Source organism: Tyto alba, unplaced genomic scaffold, assembly GCF_018691265.1.
Source record: "Tyto alba isolate M040663 unplaced genomic scaffold, T.alba_DEE_v4.0 Super-Scaffold_27, whole genome shotgun sequence".
Classification (NCBI taxonomy): domain Eukaryota; kingdom Metazoa; phylum Chordata; class Aves; order Strigiformes; family Tytonidae; genus Tyto; species Tyto alba.
In genome coordinates this window covers 11,677,134-11,694,872 of record NW_024881301.1, presented here as the reverse complement: position 1 = coordinate 11,694,872, position 17,739 = coordinate 11,677,134, and the positions used below count along the sequence as shown (strand labels likewise).

Here is a 17,739-nt window from a genome sequence, read left to right as displayed (position 1 = left end):
TGATCAGATCAGGCAACATCCATGTCTGAAATGCTCTGAAGAGCACCAAAGGAAATATAAAAATTCAGTTCCATATTCCATTGTCCACATCCAGGAATAGCATAACAATACATTCAAGCATAGGTCTCCAAAATCAATTAACAGGCCACTTAATTATTTGTTTAAATCTGTAGGTGCTGTTGAAAAGGAAGCTGTTATACTCAGTGCTACCACCTCTGAAAGAAAGAGTGACACAACGTTCTGTTTACTGTTGTACTACCTCCAGTAAAAGACACTTGTACTTAATAGTGATGTGAAATAATGCTGACCTTTCTAATTTGCTCTTCCCATTTTCTATGGGAACCTGGCCTCTTGTACAAAAAGGGAAAAAACAAAACCACAGAAACCCCACAAATAAATAAAATCAATCAAGACCAGACCAAGAAAATTACCAAGACTGTATCAGAGTAGAAAGGCACACTTTATAAAGTCCTTTTTAAGCATGGAGTCTAAAGATGCAGGAAAAAACAGCAAGTGGGCAGGAATGTGGATACAGTGGGCCTTGGCAGCCTTGTGTGTCCTGTCCTGTTAATACACACCTGAATCAATCAGAAACAGCATCTGCCTGGTCAACCCACAAACCACTGTCAACACAAGGGAACAGCAAGATAATGAGTTTCCTGGCCAGCATCCACCAGTGGTTTACCTGACAGAAAGAAAGGCCAAGGGTACGGGTGTGCATGTGTACGAAATCCATTTTTACAAGGGACTAGAACTCTCAGGACAGGCATGCAGCAGTTCCCTTGTCTTTTTAAATACATACACGGCATATTGCGCTTTAGTCCCCCCCCAGGACATCAGGTTAGGCCTGTAATGTTTATAAGCTTAGTTCAACCTTTCTAACAAAGTATGTGCCTCAATGACATGCATTGTTCTCTTCTACAGAAGAAGTGGCCAGATATGGTGCAATCACTACATTCCTAGCCATGCCCCTGACAAAGCATGAAACAAGCTCTGAAGTTCTCATTCCTGATCCCAAAATTATTTCACCTGCAAATATAAGCCAGTGCAAGTTGCATTTATTACCAAAAAGTAGATAAGGTAAATTGTGAGTTGCCCTGCTTTGGCAGAAAGTTAGAATGTAGTGCTCTTAAGCTTTCTTCTCAAGATATAATGTATTTGAGTGAGTAAATGCTAGAACTATTTTATAAAAATGTACAAAATCTCTCTCAAAAACTATTCACCTACCAAAACATTTTAATAAGCCTGATAATGAATTTGAGAGCTACACAGAAACCTCTAACAAATACAAGCTTCTACAGACACACCTGAAGACAATTAGCTCTTGGCAATGACTTCTGGCTGCTCCGCTCACAGTAACTTAATGAATACACAGTGTGTAGGTTGAGAGAACCAATGTACATGGAACAGAACAATGCAGAAGCCTCAGAATTTTCTCTATCAGGACAAACACTGAATTTTTTAGTAATATACTCTACAAAGTATATTACTAAACATAATGCAGAAATAGAAGAAGCTCTTTAAAAATATGATGATGAGACACGAGCTATATATCCTATTATTTTCATTTATTGTCCATGCATTTCAAATGGCATTAGTTTACAACAGCAAAAAAGCAAAGCCATTAAGTATGTACAGGTGCCTGATAGCTTCAGGTGTAAAAGAATAGTTTCTCACAAAGCTTGAAGTGCTGTTGTGTAGAGTCAAGTGTATAGAGTAAAACTAGATACTGTTGCAATTCTCTCTCATGTATACACAAGAAAACACATGGAGTAGCTGTAAATATTTTCTCTTAAAGGAAATGAATTACCACAGGTGTAATATTCCTCTATCAAAGGCACAATAGTTCACAGCCATCTTCCACATCAACATAAAAATTTATTGCAAGTGATGTCAAAATCCATTAAGCCCCACTTTGTTTGTTTACTACTGATCCGACACTGGAGGCAATCAGCTCCATCTCCAACCCAGCTGCATTAGCAGGCTGACTCCAGTGCAAAATGTGAGTGGGGAGCATGAACCACCTCTGAAAATAGTCTCAGCTGACCCAGCTAGATTTGCACAAAAACAGATAAGAGTGCTTATGAAATCTAGCAGCACAGCGATAACATAAGTATCCCCCATCTCCAGGTAGGTAATGAACACCTTTGGAAATAAAAATCTAACTTAAGTGATTTGTTGAAGAGTTCATCTACCTGAACTCTTACAGGAATATACCCCTACCAAACTCATTATCCTGTTATATAATAGCAGCCATTTTAAAGCTTTTGCATGATTTCAACAATTCCCAGAGAGCTAAACCTCCACACAGTGTGTGTACAGAAAATCAGCATAACCAGTTTATATTCCCAATCATGTTCTCACCTCAGCTAAACACAGAATCTTACTGCTTTCAGATAACTGAGACCCTGCTTGGAAATCTTCAACTACTCTCAAAGTCACCCTGCTTTTCAAACTTATGATTCTGTCGATACTGTAGAAAGCAGCAAATAAATCAGTTGCAGTCTCAGACTTACGCAGCTCTGAAGAAAAGACACCAGTAAAACCTGCTCCTGTCATTACATAGAAGAGACAGAACCCAACCAGTATTCAGCTTCCCAAAGCTCTGTGATCTAATTCTACACAAAAGGCTTAATAAGGTTTAGACTCATAATACAATTAGTAATTTAGCTCACAAATTAGACTATCTATTAACACTCCAGCAGAGACATCAGCCCTATGAGGATTAAAAAGGAATCTTCTCTCAATATGGAGTGAGAACTTGAATGCTTTAAGAGACCACTTCAGCTTCTGCACAGAACATAAACTGCATTGTACAGAATGATGTAAGATGGCCAGAATCCTGCTCATATATTGAACTTTCAGCAATGGGAACCACGTTATTAATTTGCACAGTAAATGCAGAGCGGAAACTTTCAAGCTCATTTTAAAGCAGAATTTTAACTGGTAAAAATATGTACTGACAGCACAGAATACACTGCATATGCATCTATATGCATTGGAAGCACACATAAAAACAAGGGCCAAAATTAACATGTCAGCATGGACAAAACACAGATAAACTCAAGGTATGGATATGATACAACATTTAACTGCAGGATTTGAATAACGCATCAACCATTTCCCAAATCTTTGAATACAATGCTTATTCTATATCTATTAGGAAAGGAAGCAGGTATATTTAATATAAGATTATGCATCATCTCCTCTCCATCCACAGTATTCAAAAGATTTAGAAAAGGGTCAATACCTCTAGCATGCTACTTAACGTCACTTTGTCCACACAGAAAAAATATTCCAGATGGATTTTCAAAAGCAGGCTGATTAGGCAAAAAAACACTCTACTTATTACCAAGGAACTAAAATTTTAATTGCTGTGTCCAAAAAGCGTTGTTCCAATTTCCCAAAAACTATCTGTCTAACTACATTTCTACAAAATGCTGATATTGGTGTGTTCCTGCTGACCTGTGTTAACACCTGATTTACGTGAACTACTGTTTCAATGGGAGTTTTTTGAAATTACTTTCATAGTATGCCCAAAACTGACTGTATTCAGCTTTAGGTTTTAAGCTTCTGTTTGTATAAATAGTGCCAGTATTACTAATTCTTTTTAGCTTGAAAAAACAAACAAACAAACAAAAAATCGTCGTCAGTTTACTTCACACTCTAGCAAAAAACCATTCACACACAAATAATATTATGAATAATGTCCATCTGGTCTGAAATCTAGATCTGGCCACAGTATCTCATTCTCCACTAGCACTGCCTGCTGTTGCTATCAAGTATTCAGTGTGACTATAGTCAGTGAAAAGTAAGATTTAAACTTCACTCACTCACAGTACTTAAAAGTACATTCTTTGCTAGCATGTATGTTAGCACGTGCATGGGACCATTTTGATCTCATTTATCTCAGGGGAAAAAAGAAAAAAAAAAAAAAAAGGCAAAAAACCTAACATGAATAATATTAGGGCAGTCAAGAATTATATCCCCAAGCTTCAGTCGTAAGCCCCCCCAGAAGCTCTGGGGCTTTCTCAAAACGTGCACACAGATCTCCATACAGTAAGGTCAACAGAATGGCCCATGGCACTACAGGGTATCCTAATCAGAGCTACCACTCTCCAGTTTCAGATCTCTTCTCAGCTCAGTCACAGCTGCCCAAAAGGATGGAGATGGCAGGGGAAGGCACAAATGATTTGTGTCACACAGTGATGAGGAACAGACATGCACAGAGAAAAGGAGGTGGCAGGTAAGCAATATATTCTTAAAGGTGGCCTAGTGGTTAACAGCTTTGTTAAATATGTATGTTATTTGCTGTGGAATAGATGGTACTAAAGTGCAATTTTAGATGGAACTGAGAGCAGGTAAGAACCCTCCCTCTTCTTCTGCACAAAATTCCAGAGTACACAGCCCTAGCAGATTACTGTAATAGGCCAAATCTCTCTTTTATTGCTAGACCACTGAGTAGAGTCAAAGCACTGAAATCATGTGAATGGCACTTCTGGCGAATATCACATATTTGCTCAATGCCAGTTTCAAGCATACGGATCTGATTTTCTTGCAGTTCTGCTCCCAATGGTCCAGAAATACACATCATCTAATTCTGGCATACAAGCCAGAATTAATTTTTCACTGCTGCAAATCTCACATGGCACTTTGCAGTTTGTGAAGACTTTAACAGAGCGAGTTCTGAAAAAGCGCGATTTCTCACAGTGAGTGGTTCCCAAACTGTGGTTTGCAAAACTCCTGTGATTCACCCACTACGAGCACTGATTTGAAGCAAACAAGCCTGTCAGATACTACTTCACAGAGGAAGCTTTACTGTGGATCAATTCATGAAGCTGAGAGTTTATATTCATTTTCAAATTGAGATCTTAAAAAATACAGACAGTTTTCATTACAAAGTCTTTGAGTTTGGGCTACACATCAGAAACTGACTCCAGTTTTGCAATGAACACAACAGAACTGACAAGCAAGCAAATAGCTTTCAAAATACAAGCTTCCATGTTGCAGCCTAAACTGCAACCCCACCGCATGTAACCAAAACCTACAGTGTAGTTCCTGACTGATGCCAGAGTAAGTCCACAGCTGCTTTCTATTTCCATTCATCACTGAGTCATAACAGGTATCTTCCACAACAAGAATTTAGACATCCAAAGTCTGTATCTGTTCCTGTTCAAAAACCAGAGAAAGAATTTCAGAAGCAGCAGACAATGCATGCACAATTTATGTTCCCTAATTCCCTTTGAAGCAACCTTGGCAATACAGCTAGACCAAGTCCAGGCAGTCTTTATCTGAACTTCTCGGTCTGAACATATGCAATACCCAAGGTCTCACCCCTACTCCCAACTCAGAATTCCCATCTGCACATCAAGACTCCAAGTCCACTGTATGACAGAGGAAGGTACAGGTGAGTAAGGCTAAAGTGCACATTCAGCAATGGATCTGCCAGTGCATCAACCCACAAGCACAGCAGTATGTTTGCCTATGGTTGAAAATAGAACAGAATTAGCTGAGGAATATTATTCTTAAAATGTTATTTCCACATCATTTCCCTACATGGATAATCTTATGCCAGATACTGGGCTACAACCTGAAGAACATTTTCAAGGCTTTTTATGTTCACATCTTTTGGTGGTCATATTAAGTTTTTAATGTGAGTAACGTTTAACTCCCCAGTATTCAGAATGTAAAGTAGTAACAGATTCTAGTGGACAAATCAACTTTCTGTTAAGTAATTGTACAAGTAAAAATCCAGCTCTGAAGCTTCTGTGAGAATCATTTAAAAACCCCAATCCACATCTGCTGTTGCTGCATGGCTGCTGCAGAAGCCAGTTTTTTATTTGTCAGGAGTGTATTTCAGCTTGTCTTGGGCTCCTGGGCCCTACACAATTTCAACGTTACTTGCTCTAAAGGGCGTGTGCTTGTCTCAACCACTTTTAAATAAATAAAGCAGTCAAACCCTGATGCTTCCCAAATCCCTGAATGAAGATGCTAGGCTAATTCACGTAAATCCCTAGCCTAGATTTACGTAGGCAATTCTAACAACAATTCTTAAAGTAAAAATAAATAAAACACACCTCATGAACTTTGCATGTGCTCTTCAATCCACGTGCCTTGCTGTCACTATAAACAGAAGGTAGTAATAATGGCAATAAACAGGCTTGCATTTCACATTTTCAACCTCTAAGGTTTTAAATAAATATTAACTTCGATTGTGTTTTGGTTTTGTTGGTTTCCCATGACACTCACAGACCTAACCCCAAAAGGTTGCTTTCATATTTAGAAAGTTGCTTGCAATAGTTTCCTCCTGAGCTAGGATCAAGCTAGAATCAAGATGACGTCTCTCAGACACAGTAAAGAGGGCATCAACTGCACAGTGCCTTAAAATTATTACTGGGACAACAATTTATCTTACATAACTGAGAAACTACTTCAGTAATAGCTGCCTCTGCAGAAGTTAAAAAGAAAAACACCTTAAGTGATGTGTTATGTAAAGTGCTTATATTAAAGCGTTGAATGCAGTGCTTTGTAAAATAATCTTCATCTACTCTGCAGAATTCAGAAAAGGTAGCATTAAAGGAAAAAAGGCTATAGCAATTCTGAGTCAGTAACATAAGAACTACCCCACTGATTACTCTGGTTCCTGGAAATGTCCACAACTGTCTCTATCTCCCAAACATGTGACAGTATTTAAGCATATTGTGGAGTTTCTAGGGAAAACTGAAGTTACAGGTGGTTACAACTGCTATAGATTTTCTCTAAATACATTGGGCAGTTCTGAACTGTCACCTTTTTTTTTTTTTTAATGGAAAATTAGCAGATTTCTCAACCATGAAAAAAATAAAATAAAATCCTACTGGTCGAAACTAAGCAAAAACCCACAAACAGAACAGAAAAGCCTGGCTATGACGATCCTCACCCATGTCACCATCAAGTGCCAGAGCACAGTCTTAAATCCAGGTCTCCCACACCTATGTAGGAGTTCTGATCACTAAGCAACTGACTATTACAACAGAAGTTAAAATATATATCTGTCTTTTTCATACTGCGCTCCAGTGATATGTATTCATGTTAGGCTATGTCATCCCAACGTGGAACCAGAAAAATCTCCAGGCTCAGAAATTTCCACTGAGAGAAAATAACTTCCTGGTTAAGATTACATGATGCATCATAGAACAGTTAAGTAAAAGAGATCTTACACTATCAAAATAGTAATAACTTCCAAAAAATGTAATCATCAGTTGATCCTGAATTATACTGTTTGATAGAAACATCACAGTAATTACAATAGATTATATACAGTCCTATACAGAGATGCAAACAGTGTCAAACCTGGAAACAAATTTATTTCCTCGCAAGTTTCTACCAAGCCTGTGAGCACACTCTGAACAGGCTGTAGAGTTGTTAGGAAACACTGGAGTTGTCCCAGTGATTTTAATTACTAGAAGGATGGAAGAGAGAAGAGGTAATAATTATTTTTTTCTTCCCAAATGAAACAAATACACAAATCACTTAAGAAGAGACAGCAACCATACGAAATATCTACAGAGAAAGCAGGTATGTCTGACCAGGGGCTTAAGACAGTTCATTGAGATGGCAATTGACTTCCATGTTTGTTTTCAACTGCCAGCTGAACTGTTTGGTGAAACAGGAAAAGTTGCAAAAGTGAAAACAGCAGAAGTGAGACAAATGGGAGTTTCTATGCAGGCAGGGGACACTGTGAAACCCCTTATGAAATATCTCAAGCAGAGGCTGAGATAACCTGGTAATATTCTTTTTTCAAAACTGGAGATCTGTTTTCCCTCAGAAACTATGTAGACATGGTAAACAAAACTTTAGGATGTGCATGTAGGTGTCCTTTTTTTGGTCATAAATTACTGTATCAGCGACAATAGAATTACTAAGCATCAGCTCCCAAAATAAAGAATTGTTTGACCTTGGAGGGAGAAGGAGAAAAAAAAAGAAAATCCAAGCCCCCTGCAACTACCTCTGCTGCAAGTACACCATGAAAAATGCAAAAGTCTGCTAAAGGGTAATAATCACCTTTTTAAGACACAGACATACGAACTCGTGACAGATTACAAGCATATGCACAAGTACCTAAGTGCACGTCATGGATGGAAATTATTTACTCAGTCTAGTTTATATTCACTAGAAAAACAAATATGAAAAGCCCCTCTATTCATTTACCTGTAAGAACAACTCCAATATGAAAACCTCGAGACATTACTGGTCCACTACCCATCTACCTGAAAGTGCATAGAAACTCCTATAATATCCTCCTCATTCTTATGTTAGAATTTCATCAGCACAACTAAACAGTTATTTCATCTTATCAGCCTACCTCTTCAGAATTAAAACAAAGGGCGGCCAACAAAAGTATTCTATCCAGTGTATTAGTTGCAAAAATAAAGAGTCTAAACAATATTTGATTTTAGAGTTAAGGATAAAAGAGGCAATAGGATTCAAGGTAATAAAGCACGATCTTTCTGAAAACTTACCCAAAATAACTGTGCTGTAAACCTAAAGAAAACCCGAACCAACAAACAAAAAACCCACAAACAATACACATAAAAAAAATAAAAACAACAAAACAAAACAAAAAAAAACCACAACCAAAATAAACCCCAAAATCCCCTGCTCTAGAACAGGCATGTAATGCTCTATTTCATTCTCCTAGAAGATGAAGAGCTGAAGTGATGAAAGAGGTAATTAGCTGTTACTTATTCCAGAGCAAAACCACATTTCTTGTGATTAACAAAAGAGTGCTGTAAAAGATATTTATAATAGCTTAACACTGAAGAAGATTTAAAAAATAAAGGGGGGGGGGGGGGGGGGAAGGGGGAGGAAGCCAATCTACCTCTCAAAAAAACCCTACTCTGACCAAAACTTACTGCTTTCTAAATCAGGGCAGATTACACACTGGGAGGGAGAGCAGGGAAGGGCAAAAACCAAAACACTCATAAGTAAAATGTTGGTTTTACACAATTCCACGGGGGGGGGGGGGGGGGTGGGGGAAGAAGATTCATTAACATCATTACACTTAATCATATGTGTAAAAATAATCAACTATAGCTATGTAAAGCTATCAGAAGATATATTCAATCCTTGAATATATTATTGAAGACAAACATGTTCAAAACTAAGATGACAAAAATAAGAAAATGTGAATAATTATAAATCCATTTCTATTTTCCAGATGCAATTTAGCTGCCTTTAGGACTTAAGCTTTTTTCCTAGAACATCTCTTCCAGTAAGGTTCATCACTTCAATTTCAGCAAATTTTATACCTTCCTTCCCACCTTTTCCCCCAAACACCCTAATTCTAACCCGTTCTCAGAGCTCCTTCCTGCTAATACTGCTGTGGTTTTGTCTGAGCAAATGTTTCCTACCATTGCTCCTTATGTGGCAAAGGGTCACTGTGAAGTCAGACACTTCTGGCTGAGACACTTCTTTCCAATTCCCAGCAGGTACTGAGAATGAGTACGTGTTAAGAGACACAAATACACCTTTATTTTTACTGCTATTAGTCTCAGAAATCTGGGCAGAAAAATGTCGTTCCTTCATTTTTAAAGCCTATGTGGGGACTTACCCCCTGTACCTCCTCATAACATTAAAGGAAGTCACATAGCTTAAAAACCAACACAACACATTATTCCAAAATCAGTACAGAATTCCACTGACAGCAACATCGTTTCTGAAAATAATTTTGAATGGAACAGAAAGCTTCCTAATCGGTTGTGAGATGACATATACACACATAACACTTAAGACAAGTATCAATCAAGACGGTTAAGATACAGCCTTACCAGATCTCTATAGCAATAACCCTTGCATTTAAACCACTAGTAAAATAGTGACATTTTTTTTTAATTCCATGCATTTTATTATGTATTTTTGTTATATTAGAGAATTCATTCATCCTTTTGCTGAATAGTAACACAGATACTGCTATCAGCATTTTTACAAGTAATTAAAAGTTCATTTGTATTATAATCAAACTGGTGCAAACAAGCCACCAATGGATTAAAATTCTCTGGCTCACAAAAATCCATCATGTTTTCATACCTCCCCAGCTCCAAATACACCTACACTCATAAAGCTGAGTTTACAGCCCTTCCTCTTTCAATGCTTAGAAAAGGGGATTTAGAGATGCAGCTACACCTAGTGATCAGTAGCAGATCACAGCAGGACAAACTCATGAAGATACTACAAAAATCAGAAAAAAAAGCATGTGAACATAGTGAGGTGAATACAATGACACAGTAAAATTTATTGCCAGACTGTTTTTTGTTTTTTTTTTTTTTTTTTTTTCCCCTAAATATACGACCATATGCTCCAAATTGGTTTTGGTTTCTTGAAATCCTTTTTAATACATTGATAACATTAGATATTAAATCAGAAATACAGATCTGGAAGTTATCAGCAAAATCAAATGAAATAAAGAGGACTCTCAACTTTTCCTAAAGAAATTGAGCAGATAGTTCAGCTGCATTCACACATCAACAAACGATTTATTCCTGGGAAAATTTTCAGAACTACTTCTTTACACAAGAGTCATAAATGTGAGCAGAAAGGTTCACAAATGCATGTCATTTTCAGAGGAAACATCTTTAAAACTCAGTGATGTAGCTAGCTCAAATAAGTGTTTGACAGTGATACTAACGAGCTTTAAACACCAGAGATATCCCTCTCAAACAGCATTTCCTTTAGCATAAAGTTGCAACATGTGAAATACAGGATCAGTTCACAGGTCCTGACCCCACAACATCACTGGACTTTGTTCTATCAAGTCTACACCTATTATCTTCCCCTAGCTGAATCTAATGATGCGAACTGAACCCGTTGTCTCAGCAGGAATGTGTAAAACTGATCTGGCCACTGGCAACTAGGCTGTTGGACACATTTGCTGGCCATCTCAGTGTCTGAGCATGCAAACGTGAAAAATAAATGATCTCCACGTTTTTTCAGGTCAGACTCAAACAACATTAGTGAGATGGAGTTCAGAAGCTTACTCGCTCTATCCTAAACATGTTTCATGATTTGCCTGAGGATTTGGTCTCTCTAGCTGCCAATCTAGCAACTTCTGTGAGCACTAAATATATTATTTTTTCATAAATTATATGCTGCAATATTGTTTCAGGACACTCATTTGTTTTCCTCATGGATTCTGAAGACTGCTAAATTGTGAGACCAAGTAAACATTACAGGGTTCCTCCCATGTTATTACATCCTTGCAATATTTTGTAGGATATTCTTAATTTCTGATGAGGTTTCATTACTAACTTTTGACACTAGAACAAGACCAGAATAGCTAAATAAAATCTTAAAATTCAACCCACATACCCAGCACATCGGGGGGTTTTTTGACAAATTGGGCCACTTCCAAAGCCCAGACTCTTATTTTTACCTCAAGCATTCTAAATGTTTACAGGGCAACAAAAACTTTATTTCATCTAACTGTCAAAAGTTTAAAAAAAAAAAGTATTTAGAAGCTAATTCTTCAACATGCTTCCATTTACTTCCTGGACTATTTTAAATACGAATATTCTTAGGTGTAAAACATTAATCTAGTCATTCACCTATTCACCTGACAGCAAGAAGTTTGGTTTGAGAATCTTCCCCCACAGCTCTCACTGTTTAGCAAGGCCAAGTCCAGGCTATGAACTTTAACTGGAATAGTTTTGTTGATGAGCTGACAACGGTGTCAGCCACTGATGAAGCTGCATTTTCACTAGCATATGTTACTTCCCTTAGGAAGTGCAGGAATACAGACTTGATGGATGCGTGAAGAGGAAGGAAAGCAGGTGGAATTAGCAGTGCAAGCAAAAGCAGAATTTGTTGAAATGAGACACAATCACACTTGGAGCCTTTTGCTGGTAAAATGATCTGAACAGCTATTAAAGACTTCCAAACAGAGAGCATGAATGCTCCCAGCAATATCTTGAAACACAGTTAATTATACCAGAAACTTTTTATTTTCTATACATTTCTCTGACTGCCAGGAGCTTCATTTCAGCTGGGATAGGATCTATGAAGACTTAACCTACATTCTTTCTTTTAATCTTCCCTACCTGCAGTCACCAAACATCAACATCATCACAGTAAGTTTCAACTTCAGTGTGTCAAACTTCTTACTTAAATCAGGTTTTGGAAAATGTGATTCTTGTTTTTAGAGTGCCTACACCCAAAAATGAAACAGATGAATATAAAGGCACACAATTCAGAATACAAGTTTTTGTATTTTTAGTCCATGAAATAGCTTGAGGACTGCTATTCTCTATGTAAAACCTTTACTAGTCACTAGGAAAAGTAATTTGCAATTTTTGTACAGCACTTTTTCTCTTGTTGTTCTCCTCATAACTGCCCCTTGTCCTGGTGTAAAGTTTGTTATGAATGGCCTCCTACAAGCACTTGTAGTCAGTCCGTCCATGCATCCGCATCTCTCCCTCACTGCAAAAGGACCCATCCCTCCTCAGAGAAAAACTAAAGCTTTTAAAACCAGTACCATAAGAAGTGTGTTAATATACAACCTTGTCGCTTTCTATAGCGAAAGAGAATATAACAGCCTAATAATAGCCCTCCCTTGGTCAGATTTAGGTTATAAGCTAGAAGCACCAATTTCAGAATTCAGGCTGTGTGCAAATTTACATCTATCTCAACATGATGGCTTCATAAAAAGCACAATTTCCAAGTTCTATTACATACCTCTTTGCCTTCAATTTCAGTTCCCCATTTTTGTATTTGACAGAAATCATCTTATTCAGACCCATCATTTTATATAAGACCTAATATTTAGGCTTACCATGCCCCTTCTAACTTTCCACATCTCTATGTTTGACCTAAATCCCTTACAGGAATGGATTGCTTTGCCCAGTCTGAATAACCTACCAAGGAGATGAAAGAAGGAACACAGTGGAATTAGGTGGCATTTTGTAGGACAGGAACACCTTGTTTCAGCAACTTTTGCAATGTTAGCATTCAGCGTTCGCACAGGCCCACTTAATAACATTTATGTTAAAATTATACAGAAAACCCAACTAAATTAGGTGTGCTACCACTTCCCAGAAAGAAACTGAAAAAAAAAAAAAAAAAAAAAACAACCAAAAAAAAAAACTACTTGTGCAGAAAGATACCAGTTACTTTAAAAAAAAAACTTAAGCAGCATTGTCCATTTAAGACCACATTTTTAGTAACACCTCTTAAATTCAAATTCTTGAAACCATTTGCTTCTTGAACTGATAAATCCAGAATTTTAAATTCTTTAGTTAAGGACTCAGAGAAAAATCTCATTGCTATTGACTGTTAAGCTGCTTTCAAAAGATTATTTGAAAGCTTCCAGGCCTTAAAAAGCCAAGATCTGATCTTTCAGTAGATTATTTTCTAATAAGAAACTCAAATAAAACAATAGCTGACAATGTTACAACCAATCTCTGTAAAACAAATCAGTCATTTTAGAGAAGGGTAAAAATAAAAATGGAATTATAAATGCCAAAGATTACTTAATTCAATCATTGTTATTCTTTGCTTAGAACATGTGTGAAGTGGAGTTTGTTTCTTTTTTCGCTTTTAAAAACTTTTTATAGGTTAGTCATACAACTCCCTTCTGCAACAAGGGACAGCTATTACAGAAAGTAACTATTTAAGGACAGATTTCCCTGTAATTTAGTTTTTACAACACTGACACGTCAAGCTCTTCACAAAAGCAACAGCAATTTTTTCCCCCAAGCAAAAATGACTCCCAGGCACACACTTTAAATGGTAAAGTATAAAATGGAAATTTCATCAATTTTGTTCTGAGTGCCAAGAATCAATATTGAAAAAAAAAAAAAAAAAATCTGTATGTGCATCTTCATCAATAATCTTTACATTCAATACTTAACATACATGTACATATGCACACACAGGGAGACAGCAGGCCAGATCGTGTATCCCACAATGTCCTTTGCAATCTCGATGAAATCTGCAAATTGCAGCCTCTGTTAAGGGACTCTGGGGAAGTGCTGGAACCACACGTTTTGAGTAAGCACAGGTCATCTCTGAATTGTTTGTGTTTTATATCACAGTTCTTTCCACAGTGGGTGGCAATAGAAATAAATACAACAGATACAAACCTAACACTAATGTGGGACTGTTCTTCAGCAACATGAACGGCACTGAAATGCTGAGCCCAATGTAGTATCAGCATATCACACGCACAAGTCATTTAAATATCCAGGAGAGTTGCCCCACCTTAACTTTAAAAAAGAAGGAAGACAGTTCATGAAGTTCTGCAATGAGTTATGGATTTTTCTTAATAAAGCAAAAGCTCTCACTGAAGTCTGGACACTAGACTTCCAATATTAATGAGTTATAGGGCTAATATATGTGAGTTCAGTTCATTCAGTTCCATAACTCACTACAGAGCATAGCTTAATCCTAACATGACTGCTTGGAAAAGATTTCATCATTGTTATATATCACCTCAGTACAAAACATTTTTCTGCTCAGGAATCTTCTGTCTCATCCACAGTAAAAATGCTTGAGACAAATTAGGGGAAATGCAGCTGCGTGTACAAAAAGGTCCCTGGAACATAACATAAAACCAAAATGTTTTAATTCTTAAAAAATTTAAAAAACAGACCACCAACTCCTAGCCATAAAACTTGGTTTAGCTACAGTGCTGCATAGAAGCAACGTGTAGTGTACAAAATCTAAACTATTCTGCAGCCTAAGCAACAAGGAAAGTCAAAAGTACTGCTTCCCACTAGATCAAAGCACACTTCGCATGAACTGAAGACCAGATGTCTTCAATTTAACGTGCTTTTCAGTTGCACTAACTTCATGTTAGGAACAAAACAAACAAAAAAATCTGAAGTTACTCTTTGCAGTGAAGCACACAGAACTATTTCCCAATCCAAATTTCTCTCTAAAATGATGGGCTTCTTCAACATATAAATAGGAGAGGGGTGCAGGCAGAGGACTCGAGACCAAGAGAACAGGTCTAGGACTTCAGGGAAGAGAAGAACGCTGCTGATGGGACGTGAGTCCCGACACCCCGCCGGCGCGGGCAGCTCCTGCCCTGCCCTCCCAGCTCGACGATTTTGGGGACCGGCACAAAACGCGGGGCTGGGGCTTCTACCTCCGGCTCTACCCAGCCGCTCCGACGGGCGGCTGGGAAGGCGGGGAGCTGCGGGGCACCCGCCGGGGAGCACCCCAAGTTTTCCTTCCCCCGTCGCCGGGCGGAGCCGCAGAGGGGGGTGGGACGGACCCCGGCGGCCGCTCACCTCACCCCTCCGCCTCCCGCGACGGGGCAGCGGGAAACTTTCGGGAAGTCGGCGGCGGAAAAAACGCCGGAGCGAGCCACGAGTCCCGCCCGCCCCTCCAGCCCTGCCCTGCCCTCGGGCCGCCCGAGCCCCGCCGGCCTCCCGCCCTTCCCCTCGGGGCGCAAAGCTAGCGGCAGCCCGGCACCGCCGCCCCCCCCCGCCCCTCCACGTACGCAGCGGCTCTGAAGTGCCCTGTCAGAGGGACGGGGAGGAGGAAGGGGGAGAAAAAAAAAAAAAAAAAAAGGAAAACCAAAAAAGTAACCAAAGCCCAACCGACTCCGAAATCGCAGCGCTCCGGCCCTTGCCCCTCCGCCGCCCCCGCCCCCGCGAGGGCTGCACGGCCCTGGGGCAGGCGAGGCGGCTCCTTACCTGTGAACGTCTGCGCTCCCGCCGCCAGCAAAACTCCGGCCAAAGTAACCAGGCAAGTTCCAACTTTCCCCATATTTCCACCCCTTCCTGCTCCGGCTCCAGCAAAGTGCCAAAGTGCTTGCCAAAGTAGGAGGCGCCCCTCTCGCCCCCCTCCAGTCCGTGGGGCAGGCGGGGAGGGGGGAGCCGGACTCCCCCACTTGGTGCCCGGCGGGCGGCTTCCTCCTCCTCCTCGCCCTCTCTTCGCTTTTCAGGGCAGGGAAAGAGGGGTGCGAAGTGGCCGGCGGCTGCCTGCCTTCGCCCGCTGCCCTCTCCCCAGGGGCTGCAGCGGGCGCCGCTCGCCTCCCCCGGTGCCCGTGTGAGGAAGAGGAAGGGGGGGGGGGGGAGAGGGGGGGCACCCTTAATCCCGGAGTCTCCTCACCCGGCGCCGCCGTTAGTCCCGGTTTAGCTCGGCTCCCTGACTGACTCGCGGTCCCCCCCGGCAGGCGGGCGGGCTAAAGGGAGCGCGGAAAGTCACGCCCAGCCGCCGCCGGCGCCGCCGCCGCTCTCCCCCGCTAGAGGGCGAGGCGGCGCGAGCTGGCGGCGGCGGGGCGACGCTGACGGGGCTGCGGGAGCGGCGGCCGGCGGAGCGCGTCCAGCCTCCTGCCCGCCTCCACACCCCCCCCCCGCCCCGAGAGCGGCTTTGTTGAGGTGGCTCCGTGCCTGGCAGGACGATGTCGAAAGTTCCCGTGCAACGGGGGAAAAGAGGCAAAAAAAAAAGGCGCCTCGTTAACTTTGCCGCCGGCCGGCCCCAGCGAGAGCCGCGGGCGCCGAAGTTGAGGCCGTTGGTGGTTGTTACCTGTCCCGCCGGGACGGGGCCCTGAGGGAACGGCCGCTGCCGCGCCGGGCGGCCCGGCCCCGGGGCAGCGGCCTCGGCCCCCCCCCCCCCCCCCCCCCGCCCCGCCGCCGCTCCGGGGCACCGGGACGGGGCAGGCTGAGCGTAGGAGCCGGGGGAAAGCGCTGGCGCTTCGTAATCGTTTTGGTTTGTTTTTTACAGGCAATCTCGAGTCTGTCGGGAGAACTCGTTCCGAGGCCACTACTCAGTCTTCCGCGAAAACCGCAAGCGTAAGAGCCCTGCCCTCGCCGCGAAAGGCTGATACGAAAAGGAAATTAAGATGTAAATGGGTTTCTCCGGGCTGGCGACGAGCGGCACTGTGTTGTAAATAAATCGCTTCTCTTTTCGTGTGCTGCTAGTAAAACTTCAGCGCCTTGCCCGGCCCTCGGTGACAGCCGCCCTTCGCCCCTCCGGAGCGTTTCGGGGCAGGGCGGGAGGAGGGAGGGAAGCGACCTCTGGAGATGGCCCGGCCCGGCCCCCCCGGCCCACGGCAGGGTCGCAGGTTTTACTCCTGCGAGTGAAGAATGACGTCATGGGCTGGCAGGGTTAGATAGCGAGTGATGGAAGTAAAATCACCTTAAAATGGCAGTTACTTTTCGCTATTTGCAGTCTGCGACCTCTGGCACTTACCTCTCCGTCACGTATGAAATGCAGCTGCGTGACGATCCTTTTCACTTTGGGGCTTTGGCTCCTGGTGTCCAGGACGCCGCAAGGATGTCTTTGTTAGTTTTAAAACAGATCCATATAAATTGGACTTCTAGAGGTGGAAATATGTTGGCTATCCCTTTCAATGAAAGCTTTCTTTTTTATTTAAAGTGCAAGTGTGGCCAAATTTAATGCCTATTTATTCCCGGGGAGTTACAAATAAAACGGTAAAAACAAGAATCTAGATAATGCAGCAATCAAGGGTTTGAGCTGGCAAACACAAGTATAAGAGCTCAGGTTCTAGGTTCTCGTTTTTCTCCAGCACAGGTCCTCTGTTTTCTATGCTACTCATCTATAGTTAGCCGGGTTCACTCACGTTTCCATAAGTCTTAAGTCTACCCATCCCCCCACATGATAGTGTGAGTTAACAACATATTAATGATTTGTGCATATTTTGTGTTGTTTTTACATACAATACATCATCTTTAAACTTAGGCACACAGCTGTATCATTTCGAGTGATAGCCCAGCCATGCTGTTGTCAGGACGC

At 41.3% G+C, this 17,739-nt stretch overlaps 1 protein-coding gene across 8 annotated transcripts in view; it reads right to left on the bottom strand.

The window, feature by feature from the left end:
• The window catches only part of PTPRM (protein tyrosine phosphatase receptor type M), a 490,776-nt gene extending 474,639 nt beyond the window's left edge, over positions 1-16,137 (bottom strand). For all 8 annotated transcript variants that reach the window (XM_032987657.2, XM_032987659.2, XM_032987658.2 and 5 more), the window contains exon 1: positions 15,675-16,137. In XM_032987657.2, coding sequence (XP_032843548.1) covers positions 15,675-15,747 — 73 coding nt within the window. In that variant the 5' untranslated portion in view covers positions 15,748-16,137. The remainder of the gene's footprint in view (positions 1-15,674) is intronic.
• Positions 16,138-17,739: the final 1,602 nt, after the last annotated feature.